Source organism: Harmonia axyridis, chromosome 4 (genome assembly GCF_914767665.1).
Source record: "Harmonia axyridis chromosome 4, icHarAxyr1.1, whole genome shotgun sequence".
NCBI lineage: Eukaryota > Metazoa > Arthropoda > Insecta > Coleoptera > Coccinellidae > Harmonia > Harmonia axyridis.
Window position 1 is genome coordinate 14,018,074 of NC_059504.1, and position 15,537 is coordinate 14,033,610.

At 35.8% G+C, this 15,537-nt stretch overlaps 1 protein-coding gene across 1 annotated transcript; it reads right to left on the minus strand.

Moving 5' to 3' along the window:
- Positions 1–327: 327 nt before the first annotated feature.
- Positions 328–12,715, minus strand: LOC123678469. Its single transcript, XM_045615504.1, has 6 exons — positions 12,572–12,715; positions 3,650–3,766; positions 1,795–2,028; positions 1,437–1,613; positions 1,137–1,352; positions 328–851 (listed from the first exon to the last, which is right to left on the minus strand). Exons 2-6 carry the CDS (start codon positions 3,755–3,757, stop codon positions 558–560), a joined length of 1,029 nt encoding a protein of 342 aa, XP_045471460.1. The 5' UTR covers positions 3,758–3,766; positions 12,572–12,715; the 3' UTR covers positions 328–557.
- Positions 12,716–15,537: the final 2,822 nt, after the last annotated feature.

Consider the following 15,537-nt stretch of genomic DNA (forward strand, 5'->3'; position numbering starts at 1 on the left):
CCGAAAGATGGGAGAAAGTATAGTGGCCAGCGATAGACAATACTTTGAATCATAAATGTATAACCAGTTTTTCTGACCCCGAATTTTTGAAAGAAACGGCGGAAGTGAAGTTGTACGCCTATATGTAGATTCTCGAAAAGGAAAATCAAATTCATTACGTTTCAACATACTATTACAATTTGGAGCATTACTGAAATTAATAACATTAAATGACAGATAACAATAAATCAATCCATTGTAGGCATTGATTAGATCTTTGAGTGGTATAGATGTATTTCAGCGATTTAAGCTTTAATAGTTTATGAATAGGTCAAAAAAACTATTTGGTGGCTTTAAGTTCTTTATTGAATTTCCATATTCCACCCAATTCAAATTTCAACAGTGAAATATCTGCGAAGTCGATATTTTACAGTCAAAATTCAAATAATTCTTTATATACTTAGTACATAATATAAATAGTTTTGGAGATCATCATCATCTCTGAAAATTAAATTATAATTGTTACAATAAAAAGCAATTTGGCACCTAATAATGAAGAGAATTCGTGTACTTATATCCTACAAGAGACTGTCTAAATCTAAACTACTATCACTTCCGTATAAAAATCCATAGATATCAGTAGCAAGACTATCCAAGTCTTCCTCGTGTCCTGATTTCAGGTCCTTGGCTTGTCTGCGAATTTCAACATCGTCATCTAGATCTTCATCAGTGACTCCTGCATATTTTTCTCTCACGTCCTTCATGACGCAAGCCTCAAGTTTCTTGTGCTTGTAGCATTTGAAGAAGAACATTGGCCTGATTAGTTCTCTGGACAGAGGAGCCCTTTCTTTCTTTATTTCTGGGACGCATTGCTGAAAGAAATCTCATGTGAAGTCAAAATTTCATCAAAAAATTACATTATAACGAATTTGAACAAACGCGAGAAAGCTCCTGACTTAAATTAGTGCTTTTCTGTTTATTGTATGACGTTTCTCTTATAGTTCTTGTATAACGTCAGATAATTCTCTAACGAGAAGTCAAAACAGTTATTTAAGAGCGCCTCCACCAAATTGTCGAAACAGCGCTTCGTACAACTAGCCTTACGAGACAGTTTTGCAATCACGAGTCAAGTAGAAGATAGATAACAAGCTCCTTACCGAAAATTCTTGGCAAAACTGAATGCCATCCAACATATCCCTTCTCAGTTCTTCAGATACTGGCAAATTGTTGATTCTCTCGCTTATTTTGAGGTAATTTGGCTCCAAGTTATCATCCAAATAGCCCAACTCCTGCATTACGCATGTGACATTCTTTACCCTTCCGCTCATTCTTGAAGTTAAAGCTTCCAATTGACTTCGGACATCCAAATTCCTCTGGAAGAATTCATAAAAAATTAAATCTTAATCTACAACTTCTTCAAATTCAGGTATTTTCAATCATTAAAACTACATATTTACCGAAATTCTGTTGTTCCCGAGGTAAGGTTGCCCAACCATAGGGAATGAATATGGAGAAAATTGTCCAGGTTGCTGATAGCCAGGATATAAGAAAGGTGCCTGGTACATGGGGTTGTTGAAGGGGTAAAATCCAGAGACTGGGGAGTAAGGTCTGTACTGAGGTGCACCAAACGGATTCTGAAATTATTTTAATTTAGTAGTTCACTCCAAACTTCTAACTGAAAAACTTGTGTCGCGTAGTATTATAACAAAAAAGGAGAATATTCATGGTCCACTGACTGAGCCATGTGGTACCCCAAAAAATCAGAACGATGGTTTTTCAGTTACCCTATGCTTTAATGGTGGGCAAGTATCTTACCGGTCTGTAGGCTAAAATGGCTTGGTTAAGTTTCTCTTGATCGAACGGTTGTTGCTGATACAGTGTGTTACCACTCTCATGGGGCATTTCTTGAGGTGGCATGTTGGTAGGTAAAGGTCTCTCTGTGGGCAGGGCCATCTGTGGCGTCTCGAAAGATGCACATTTGGCACAAGCCGCTTTCATTTCTTTTCTGATCTGCTTGACAACTTCTGAACCGAAGCAACTCTCATAAATCTATAATAAAAAAAATAAATATGATTTTTATGCTCTTTTTGTGATGAAGTAGGGGAAATATATTATTATTATGTTTAGTTTCATTAATATTACTCCGCTTCGGCGTTGATTAATAATTATTGATTATCGTGTAAGGGGTTACATATTGTGCCGTGACCTTAAGGTCTAGTTTGACTCCTTTATAGAGCCGTTCTCAACATTGCAACATCTATAGCTGGTATACCAGTTCAAGGGTTCTAATGACCTTCAGTATCTAGGATGGCTTCATGGAGGTTTTATCCCACTCCAATAAGTTTCTCGTCCAATGCATTTTTGCGTTGGCGCTCAATGGTGAAGAATTCTGTGACCAGTTCATCAGGAATTTCTTCCTCTTCCCCACAGAATCTTCACTTATCAGTTTCTGATAACTCTATTCTCATTAGGTTCTTCCTGTAAGGTAGCCAGTGAGTAGATGTAGCATGTTATTATTGAGATCTAAATACTTTTTGGATCTTGTGGTATGAACTCAGCTACTGAAATGTTGAGAGTCTGGTATGAAGGACTAGCCTACTAGAAGAAGATAGGTCTATCAAAAGCAGCAAAATGATAAGAAACTATCTGAGATCCTGGAATCTGTACATCAAAATATAACACATAGTATATACAAACAGTCAAGTAGAAGCAAAAGTGACGTTTGGGTGAGTTCTGAGAGTTTCTGAAGGAAGAAATAAATCTATAAAATTATATTTTGATACTTATGAAGCAGTAGATCCCTGACTGAATAGGAGAGATTTTTTAAATTTTTCTTTTGAAACCATTCAATGATGTTTTGATATTATAATTATAAAAAAAGGGGCCCGATATGAGGAAGAACTTTCGAGCTTAGATGGTATATGGTGTAGAACACTGATACCTGAAGAACTTCGACCACTAAATCACATTGTGATTATAGGATCTACGAAAGAAGAGGAATTGAGAGCAAACACAAAAAGAGACTCTCCTATGAAAGGCATAGGTTAACAACAGAACTAAACGATAGGGATCTCGATAGAGTTACAAACAAAAAGAGTCAAAAGGTGAATAGACAAATAGATGCCCGAAAACAGCAGGTTAGGTTTGGTGCGGTAAATTCTGTTCTTCAAATGTGTTCGATATTTTACAAGGATTCCCCCTGCTTCATAAAAAAAGATGCTGGAAGACTTTATACAATTTCTATAAGCAAGTTTTCTGAATGTCCAATCCCTACCACTTCATTAATAGATTCTTCAAGCATCATAATAATCCTTCATGGAACATTCCCCCCTAGATTAATTGAATTTCAAATGTTGTTCGCACAGGATAGCCAACATCCGGAAACAACTAAAAAACTTATGTAGATCAATCTGCGTTCGCAGTGGAGACCGTCATTGTAAGCATAGATAAGATGGTGAGAACATAAAAACCAGATTTACCCAGGCCTCAATCATAGAAAAATCACCATACAATTATTTTTATACTGTGCGACCTCTTCCAATATGCGGTAGGTCGAACGGTACACAAGAATGAAGAAATTAGCGATAAAAACCCGACATTAAGTCACCTACCGCTTTTTTTCAACCATTAGATTGTGCCACGAAATTGAAACGTATATTTACCCACTCACCTTCATCATGGCGTACTTTTTGATGAACTTGTCTTCGCTGCCACCAAAAGCGGCGACCAATGCGGCAAAAAAGACCAGTATTAGGGCCGTCGATAGTAATTTCTTCATCTTGGGCTCCTGCAAAGATAGAAAAAAGTAATGAGTGATTTCATGTGCTCTAGGCATGTATTGATATCGATCGGGTATATACCTATTCATTATTTGTTATTAAGAAGGCTACTGCACGGATTAAAGTGGTGATTGGCTGTTTATGAACATCCTGTAAGGTGTAACCAAATTCTATGGGAAGTGTAGTTGTTTTGTCTTTAGACGGGATCAATTATATAATGTAAGATGTATTTATCGATGGTTGATGGATTTTGTTATAATATATTTAAAACGAAAAAACGCTCAATTCGTTCAAGAATGCTTTTTTTATCGGAGTAAATTAAGATCACAAAATACCTTGCTGTACAATGAACTTTTCCACACTGTTTTTTGTCCTAAAAAGTTACTTTTCCGGTGCCTAGGCCGTCAAAATTTATTCCTACTAGTATTTTATACACTTTGTATACTTGGGATAGCAGATGAATTCACGCTTAAAACCAACTGACATTAAGAACATACATTTCTCAAATGTGGTAAATGTAAACAGGGTATTCCTAAATTGGAGGTCTGGAGGAACATGAGAGATTCTTTGGATAATTTTAAGGAAAAAAGTCCCATGAACATGGTCCCGCAAACGTTTTGTTTTTGGGATACGGGATGTTTCTTGTAGTCCTACTTTTATGTGATGATTACACCAATTTCTCGAATCTTTATTAATCTTTGCTACAGAATGGGAAATTTTTTTCTCGAAATCGAAACTACAAGAAACCAAAAAAAGTAGTACTGGACCAAAGTTTCTCCTGATATTTTTCTAAACTACCAGTCGTCCACCAAAAAATTTAACCAATTGGTGAGAAATTCTCCATAGACCGTTTCATTTTGAAAACCAGTCAAATTTGCAAAAAAATTTCGTACTACAAAACTTTTTGACAGTTTGTGATTATTTGGGGCAGTTCAGTTTGAGAGCGCGTCAAAGATGGACACTAGCAAAAAGACAAGAGCTATATTTTGAAATTTTCCTTCGATAAATACGAAAATGAAAGCCAGGCAGATGAAAATATGAAAAATGTTTATGGTCTTGATACTGTAATAGCCAATCATGTGCAATTTTGGTTTCGTCGATTCCGTTCCGGTAATTTCGATGTCAGAGATGCACCAAGCACTGGAAGGCCTATAGTCGAAAATGTCGATGAAATCATGAACATTGGACCGAAATTACATCTGCGAATCGCTGCTGAATCGCAACAAAATCGACCCATTTGCGAAGCGCTTGGTGACTGGTGATGAAAAATGGATTAATTACGACAACGTCAAGCTATAACGGTCAGGGTTGAAATGCGGTGATCCGGCGGAAACGATGCCCAAACTAGGATTCGGATTGACGGCCAGGAAGGTTTTGCTGGTGTTTGGTGATTTTTGCTATCTACTATAGCTGCTCCTCTACGGCACAACTTTTAACTCGGAACTGTACAGTGCATCCCATTTTGGGTGAGACAGCCAGGTTTCTCGCTTGTTATTTAAGATAGAGCCTTGCGGTTTCCACGTTCCTCTCCTACTTTTTCGTGAAACTCAAGTTGATCTAACCAGATTTTGTATAACTGTTTCCGTTCAAGAGATACAGGGTGATTTTGGAAATTGATACTTTTCGGACCCCTACTTTATCTCAGAAGTTATTAGAGATAATGCTGAGGTAAAAACTACGTCTGAATTAGAATTCAGCGTAGAATCCAGTCCCGTACTCAATATTTTTTTTCGGGGTATGGTTTTGAAGATTCAACACAAACCTATATTTTTTTTAATGAAACACCGTGTATATCATTACTTCGTTGAATTCGTTATTTTTTCCCTTCAAAATGATGTATGATACTATGTAGATAGGATGTTCAGAAATGTTGAAAAAACACTAAAACATCAAATAATGATGATTTTTTGTAAATGACATACTATGTCGTTTTGTTCATCAGGATAGTATGTCATTTTGTCCGATATATACTTTTTATGATATTGAGGCATAATTTCAAAACAAAACTAAGATCCATCTTAAAACTTATACATATTATTACGCCATAACATTACCAACAAGAATACATTAAAAAACAACGAATCCAGAACCTAAGTGAACAAAAAACATTCAACCGACGTAAACACATTTGTAGCTATTGCACCAGTGAAACAGGCAGTAGGATGTCAATTTCTTCGCAGGATTGCCATCATCACTAGCAGAAAGTGAATCACTGTGAAACTCCGAGCTTTTGAAGAAATTTAAAAGTTCATTTTTTCCGCATATGTCGTTTTGTCCGCATTTCCCCTACACTAGCGGCTAGACTTTGAACGTCCAGTGAGAAACATCGCGTATACCTACTATCTCATCAATTATGCCGTCTCAGATGCATTTCCCCTGCATGATCCTAGCAGTACTCAGCAATTAGTTAGTGTAATTGCTGTTCCATCGAAAGTTTGCACCGATAAATTAATTTATTCCGGTCTCGCCCATACGTACACATGTCGGATTGGAATATTATTAACACCGAAATTGCGATAGAATATGGCTGATCCTGTTTTAGACATGCATCGGTGTCATCGTCTAACGGTCGTAGGTAAGTACGTGTTAAACTTGAACGGTTAATATCTAGTTGAGCGTTTTATGGTTGGGAACTCTGGGCGGACGGTCCGAAAATAACTATCATTATGGTCGTATTTTTCGATGCAAAAAAAGAGCGATTTGAACCAACCGGTAATTTCTTCGGTAAACAAGATAACTGACCACGAACGGAACCCTGAGGGTCCCTGAGCGTTTGGTTTGGTGGTCAGTATGGGAGAAATCATGAATGGGTGATTATTATAGTGCTCTCTACTCTTGTTCAAACATACGATTAGATTTTAATATCACTGGATATATCATCCAAAATAGCTGACTATAACCATTTGAACATCGAATAATGCACGAAAATTCAATTGGCTTCAAGAGGTTTTCAGCGCCGTCATTGATGCGCCTGTTGGACATCACAAAACTGTTTAATACACGGCGTTTCATAGGGAATCGGAAATCTTTAAAAAGCCAAAATCCTTAAAACCAGTTTTGCGAACTGTGACTGCAGAATTCTCATAATTTTTGTAGTGAATTTGAAAATTTTCAATGGGTTGTTGAAACGTGTATTGTTCCATTTTTAGTAATAGTGTAGTTTTTATTTGTCAAATGTCAACAGATGAAAGCTTCAAAAGTAACCAGCTGCCCAGATAGCAGCCTATGCAAAATGAAAATTAACCCTTTAATATTCAAGGAAACAACTAAGATTTGAATAAAAGAATTAACATGAAAATAGAGATATGTTTAGAAATTTTTGTATTTTTATAAAATTTTTTCTTCTCCTAAGCCTGATAGTTCGAAAACTAAATATCTAAATGAATTCTATAATAACAATTCTTCTCTATTTCAGTGTCGTAATGAGTTCATTACAGTTCTGGAAACAGTGCTGTACTGAACTCATTACAGCATTGTTTTCAGTTATATTTTTGTTTTACTGTTGTTGACACTGATTTCCGATCCTATAAGATTTCAACAAACGTCAATTGTCCAAATAATATAATATGGATATAGTGAAATGATTTGGAACATTATTCGCAATTTCTCTTGATTCTGGTGGTGTTCAATCGATTTCGTCAGACATAATTCACGAATTTGCGTAATTGTAAGTTATTTCAAAATTCTAAACGTACGATTCAAATTCCGTAATCTGTCAATTTTTGTAACAGTCACACCAACTGCCAAGATATACAATACAAAAGTCACTAGAATGTATGATCTGAATTCTTCATTGAATTTCGACAATATTTCACAAAACTTGACTAAAATAGAGAAAATATAGTCTAGTACTCGTTTTAGAAGGCAAATCCTACACTCATGCGTTCGAAAACTCGCTCATTCGTCGCTCGTTTTCGAATTTCACATTCGTATTGAAATAGGAGCCCATTCTGCAACTTGTTTTAGAATATACTATTTTCAAAAGATTTCCTAGTTTAGAAATAAACTCCAGATAATAGGTTTCTATATAACGAACCTTCTTGAACCTGACTGCGTGAAATCCTTAACAAGCAGATTTTCCACTCAGTTTCCTCTTCCTTCTCAAACACTGTAATTAATCAACAAGATTTTTCAATGCTGAATGGGCAGTACGCAGGAAACGACATCTCTTGTCGATATCAATCAACACCGAGACAATAAAATCTAATTGACGGTGCAAAAAGTCAGTCCGCTAAACAAGTCTTGTAGCTTGACCGGATTAGGAATTGCACGAGAAGCTGATTGCGTGTGTTATTTTTTTTTTAGATACCAAGTAGGAAATCATACGGTGAGAGAGCCATTTCTGTTCTTTCGTATTAGGGATGTGCGTGTTTCCAACTGACAGGCTATGATGCCAGACCTAAATGTAGGTATCTCCTGATCGGATCAACTGGCAAGCGATTCAGTTTTTTTTAGGTTGTGTAAGCTTTGTACGGGATATCATCAAAATCACCTGTTTATTGTTCTGAATTTTTCGTATATTGTAGAATATTATACCAATTGAAAAGTCCCTGGTCTGATGCACAGATGGCGGTGCTAGTATTAAATCCATATGATTTTTAGTTAGTACCAACCTTCAAACGATACGTGTCAAAATTTGACAGCAGTCCGACCATTAGTTTGTGAAATATTGCGTTGTGAATGTAGCTTTTTTGTTATTTGAAGAAAGATGGAAAAAAAAGAATTTCGTGAGCTGATAAAATATTGCTTTTTGAAGGGAAAAACACAGTTAAAGCAAAATCTTGGCTTGATGGAGAGTTTCCGGGGTCTGCACCAGGTAAATCAATCATCATTGATTGGTTGCTAAGTTTAAATGTGGTGAAATGAGCACCGAAGACGGCGAACGCAGTGGATGCCCAAAAGAAGCGGTCACCGACGAAAAAATCAAAAAAAGTTCACAAAATAATTTTGAAAGACCGTAAAGTGTTGTTGATCGAGATAGCAGACATTGTGAAGAAGTCACCTGAACGTGTACATAATATCATTCATGAATATTTGTACATGATGAGAAAGCTGTGTGCAAAATGGGTACCGCCCGAGTTCACAATCGATCAAAAGCAACAACAAGTTAATGATCCTGAGAAGTGTTTGAAGCTGTTTAAGTGCAATAAACCTGAATTTTTGCGTCGATATGTGACAATGGATGAAACATGGCTCCATCATTTCACTCCAGAGTCCAATCGACATTCAGCTGCAGTGCAGTGGACTGCACATGATGAACCGAATCCAAAGCGAGGAAAGACACAACAGTAAGCTGGCAAGGTTGTGGCATTAGTATTATGGGATGCGCAAGGTATAATATTTATTGATTCCCTCCAAAAGGGCCAGACCATCAACAGCGATTATTATATAGCGTTATTGGATCGTTTAAAGGGTGAAATCGTTAAAATACGGACCCATTTGAAGAAAAAAAAGGTGCTGTTTCATCAAGACAATGCGCCGTGTCACAAATCATTCAAAACAATGGCAGAATTGCATGAATTTGGCTTCAAATTGTCTCTGCATCCACCGTATTCGCCAGATCTGGTCCCCACCGAAGAAGTAGTCGCCGAAATTGAGGTCTATTTTGAAGCGAAAGACAAATCGTTCTACAAAAATGGTATCGAAAACTTGGAAGATCGCTATAATCGCTGTGTCGCCGTTGAAGGTAACTATGTTCAATAATAAAATCGAATTTTGCCAAAAAAATGTGTTTTACTATGGTAGAGCGGGGACTTTTCAATTGGCCTGTTAGACAACGAATTTGGGATATCTGATACACTGCATGCTACATTCCAGCTTTCGGTCCTTTATAATTCTGTCTGCGATTAGTGTTTCAAGTCAATGAAGAGAACATGTTTCTATCTGTCAACATAAGGCAATTTTTTTGCCTCCATAATATCATCTTCAATGACGCTTCGCTAATCTGTCAAGGTATAAACCATGGTTCCAGAAAAGTAAGACAAATGGAAATGGTTAATATGTATAAGAGGTACTTCCAAGATTAGAGAGAGAGTTTCAAATGATAATATTCATATTATATGGTTTAAAACGATTTTTCCCTAAATTATTTAACAATCTGCATTCATAGTAGATTAACATCAGACAAATTTTAACCTTTGTTTGGAAGATCAAGTTCATCAGTCAGCCAATTTGGAATCGATTGCAAAATCTACCAATCATATAAATAAAAGAATTAGTTAATGAAAACACGATAGAATTATTGGATTTTTCGAAGTAGATATTTCCATAAATAGAGCATAATTATTCAGATCGTAATAAGAACTAAATAATAAATGTTACGACGCACGTAGACACTTGCAAATAGTTACAATCTCTACGAGACCAATACAATTCCAATTGGTAATTGAGGAGACAAGATGAAGCGAATTGCTATGACATGCAAGTATGCCATCATCTATTTCTATCTCTGCAAATAATGGGATTGCTTTTAATGATAGGTAAAGAAATCTATTTCATGACTTATAGAAGAGATAAAGGATCATCTGGATTCGTTTTAATTGAGATGCATGCTAGTTATTTGACGTTTGTCTTGTATAATCAATCGTGAGATGCATGTGGATGATGATGGTCATTATGTACAGTCGTTGGAATTTTTTTTGCTGCAGCTTTGAGATGGAACTGTTATCGTTGTCGATTTGAAAAAGGTCATGAAGTTGATTCAATTAATTTCATAGAAGTTCATATAATGACATCAATACATCAATAATTTCCTCAGAGAAATAAACATAAATATAGAAAACATATGTCATTTTCAGTAAGCAAATTTTGTCCTCAACATGAACTATCTAATTTGACATGAAGCGCGCGGAAATGAGAACATATCAGTGATACGATATTTCACCCAATTCTCGAGTTCTTCCACAAAGAACTCACTTTGCCCCATAGTGAATCAACGTTTCATATCAACTCAAAATATAATAAAATGAATAACTAAATGAATCAGAATTTCAGAAAACAAACTTCAAGCGCGCCAAACAACGACATGAAACAACTGATGACACTACGAGAGCAAAAGTTGCCAAACCTTAGATTTCAGCAGTTAGATACAGAAAATAATAAATATTCTGCTTATTATAAATTCGACAATAACAGAATTCATTCAGACTTGGTACTGAAATTCAGTGATGTGTTTTTGCCTTTTTCCAAACGCTATCTCTGGTACATTTAATTGATATGAATTCATTTGAACAAATGAAATTCATATTTGTGATGTGAATCGAAATTTTTTTCTTATAGCATCTGATCTTCACAAGATATTCAACTGGAATTTTGCATAAATATTTCAATTTGGAGTTTGCATCACGTGATACGTCAATTTCGTTAGAAAATCTACAGGGTTATATTTTTTCTAGAACTGTGTTCATTTTTTTTTCCAATACTTTTTCTTGGTGACCACTGGTAGTTGATAAATATAAAAAGAAATTGGGTTCTAGTACTAAACTTTTTGATTTCTTGTAGTTTTCTGTCATCTTCTACCAATTTCCGGAAAAAAATCCCAAAAAATTCTCTCGAAATTTTCATATAATTTCAGTTAGTAAGCAGTAATGAATAAATTAATTATTATGTTAGTGCTTTTTCCCCTTATCTAAAGCAATGTTTCATAAGGATTCCATAAACACCTTCAATTGTCACAAAAAGCAAGACTACAAGAAACACCCGGTATCTCAAAAACAAAGCATTTGCGGCCCATGTTTATAGGACATTTTTTCCTCAAAATTAGCCAAGAAATCTCTCATTTTCGTTTGTACCCCCAATTTTAGAACACCCTGTAATATAGATTCCGACATATGTTAACAAGCGCCTGAGAAGAGATTTTAGGTATTTTTTTAATGGAATATGGTAAAGGAATATCTATTTTCACATCTCCCTCAAAAAATATCTCATAAAAAATTCACGTTTTCAGGTTTTGTGAAAATGAAAAAAAATCAGGAATTTTGAGAATTTCTTGGAATTCATCTAACTTTAAATGTGAATCTGTCCAAAGTATTTTATCGCATCGTATATAAAACTCATATGTCAGCTTAGCTCAGGTAATAGAGAAATTATAAGCTAATTCAGTTAAAAATTGTATTTTTATAATATTTTGATGAATAAAAAATTTGAATTTAAATCCACTGAAAAGATAGATTCTTGCGCTTCTTGTTTCTATATGATTTAAAGAATTTTCTCCGGAATTGTTGACTAATGCCCAGTTTCAAATTCAGAGGATATATTATTTTTTCAAAAAACAAATTTTTACCATCTACCACTAGAATTTTCACATTTTATGTTTTGGAACATTCAATATCCAATAACGAATGAAAAAATTTATCTTTTCGGTAATTATAACAAAAATTATTGACTTCGATAATTTGATCAATGTATGTATGTATTATCGAAGCAAAAAATCCTGAAATACAATTCAAAATATATTATTTCTTGAAAACTACCCGACGAATCATCATGAAATCGAATGAGACTCAAAACATATTTTCACTGATAGTTTAACAGTTAGGTATAAATTTTTGAAAATTTTATTCAAAAAAAAAAAAACCCCAGGTTCGAACATTCCAGGGTGATACTCACAACAAAATATTATCACATGAAATATAGAAATATTGAACGAGCTATAGGAAATTATAAATCCAAAACTTACAACACTAATAAACACAACTAGATAATAAAAAAAAAACATCAATCCAACCGGCTTATACCGTGTTAATGTATTCCGACAACCTAATTCACGGAACACATCCGCTCGATATCATGTGCCGGCCGAAAACGGTACTCACCCTTTTTTGGAGTGCGTTCCACAAAAAAAAAATGAAGACAAGCTCCACACCGAAAGTACTGAGGAAAGTAGATGCACAAGCTTAACTTCGCGATTTCATGAACAACACTCTCGCGATGGGTCTCTTCCTTCCATCTTTATATTCTCCACCTCTGCTTCTTCTTGGTCATCATGTTGTCTTCTGAGTTTATAACGGTGACTTCGTTTACGGATACAGAAGGGGTAATTTGGGTGTGAGCTGTTTGTTGTGGGCTGACAGCGCGCTTGGGAATAGGTAGAGAAGAATTTGAGAACCGTTTTTAGCCGTGGACAGTGTCTACTGGTTCTTGATTTGATCTATGTTCTATCTACTTACGAAACACTTCAAACAATAAGCTTACCGAACCAATATTGATAAAATAGGTATAAGACAAGGACTGTTCCTAAGCCTACTTTTATTAAAAGCCATCACAGATGAAATTATAAAAAGAGTACGTAAACCTAGAAGATAAAGAACGGCTGACAAAGAAGTTAAGATCTTATGTTACGCTGATGATGCGACTCTAATTACAGAAAATGAAGACGATCTACAGATGCCTCAACCTATATGTTTAATCAAGCAACCTAATCTGAACCTACAAGAAAGAGTTTCAGAAGAAGGAAAAAACCCGAAGAAAAACACTCTGGCTGAATATTCCTTCATCGGGTCATTCCAAAAAGTTTCCTCCAATCTTTGGTACTGCGAGGTCTAAGAAGTATCTGGATCTTCTCACTGGAGGCATTGTCGCCTCAGGATGCACCTCATGAGATGAAATCTTGCCGAAAACGATAAGTGCAGATTCTGTGGGGAGGAGTAAAAAAAATGGACCAATGCCTCGCCATCGCTAGCCAAGGCAAAAAAAGCTTTGGACAAAAGTCTTATAGCTAGGAAGTTATCTTCTTGAAGCCATCCCAGATACAGGGGTCCATTAAAGCTCTGTATCAGGAAGATGAACTGCAGAGTATAACGTTTCTAATGAGGGCACAACGGATCATGATATCTTAAATCGACAAAAAGTAGTCAAATCCCTCAATATGGTGATATCAACATCGGAAACCACGTACCTGACAATGGCAAAAATACCAACAATTTGTAAGCTGGCTGTTGACTACAAATCATCGAGCAGGTAATGAGGTTTAAATATATGGATGTGGAGATGACAGGATGCGGAAATATGAAGCCGACATTCCAGAACATACTAACAAAGCCCCAAGAATAGCCTTATGTCTTAACAATTCTATTTGGCAGATGTCTTCATTTAGAGGGAAGGATTTCATAGCTGAAAGTTTCCTTTTCGGAGTAAATAGGATTACTGTGGACTTGATTGGGTTTAGCCCCAATTGCAAGCTCCATTGTTTAATAATTCTGAAGCCCCCCTGCATTGAATGCTTTAGAATTTTCCTCTTTTTATTAGGACTATACAATTGAAGCCCAACTCTGTAAGCCTGTGGAGTAACTCATCCTCTATTAGACTCCATAAAAGAGGAGATGTTATTCTTCTTGAGATCAGATAAATGAACACTATTAACATTTTCAGACGTATAGCTTGCGTTTTCGCTTTTAAAAATTGTAAAATATAGCGTATTTCCTCTTTGCTAGTATACATCTTTACCCCTCGCTCAAAATGAACTGAGCCAACTAATCACAAATCTATCAGAAAAGTTTTTGTAGTACGAAATCTCATCGTTCTAATGCCATCTGGTAAAATCCGATCGGACTTACACAACACGAGATACAGATAACTAATGCAATCTAGTGAAAAAATAATGGATTTCTTTTTACTACACGTACGATGAGTTTCATAAAGCTTTGATTGAACGATCAACTCGTTGACTGTAGTTTGAAATATATGGAAGGGTCAAAAATGAATTGAAATTGAACACATGAATGATTTGATCGAGTAAATTATCAAAATAGAAGTTTTATGAAACCCACCATCAATATGTTAAAAAAAGTGACTAAGTGGTAGCAGATCAACGAGCATTTCGCCTTTATTTCAACATCGGCTGGCATGAAGCAATCCCTAGTTGACCTGCTATTACGAATTTTCTGCGCTTGGGATTATCGTAATGAATCCATCTTTCGTCTCCAGTCACAATGCGATGCAGAAATCCTTTCCGTGTTTGCCTTGCGAGCAGTTGGTCATAAGCAACTAACGCCCTCCAACATCTCTAGGCTTCAACTCATACGGTACCCTATTTCCTTGTTTCTGAATCATTCGTATGCCTTCCAGGCGTTTTGAAATGGCTTGTTGCGTCACTTCCAATGATCCTGCCAATTCTTGTTGCGTTTGACACGAGTCTTGTCAATTCTGCATCTTCGAGAACCTTCCCTCTTCCACTGCCTTGCTGGTTTTCGACGTCAAAAACACCGTTCTCGAAGCTTTGAAACCACCCTCGGCACGTTCTTTCACTAATAGCGGCCTCCCGATATGTATTTGAAAGCATTCAATGAGCCTAGTCGCAGATTTCTTTATATTAAAACAGAAAATTAAAACCTCCCGCAAATGACGAGAATTTGGCTCGTAATCTGACATGTTTAATCGAGAATAACTTTATGATGCAGACACAAATCGACTAATATTTCGATGGCGTTATGTTTTTGCAAAAAATCAAGCTTATTGTTTGACATATAGGATCTATTCATTTTGACTACCTCTTGCCGCTAGAACAGTCTATTGCAAAACAGTGGAAGCAAAGTTGTACACCTAAAATCTTGAAAAATGATTTTTTTTTATTAATTCTAAGATGTAAAAAGTTTCTTTTGGTCACCCTGTACATTCACCTGATAATGGTATCGTTCACCTCATGTCTTTTGAGTGTCTCTACCACCGACACAGGTATTGTGTTGTCAAAGTTTTCTGATGCCTCATTATTTCGTATAAATTCCTCTCTAACTTAAAATGTTATTTTATGTGTAGTATATCCAAAGTTATTTGGAGGAAGCCA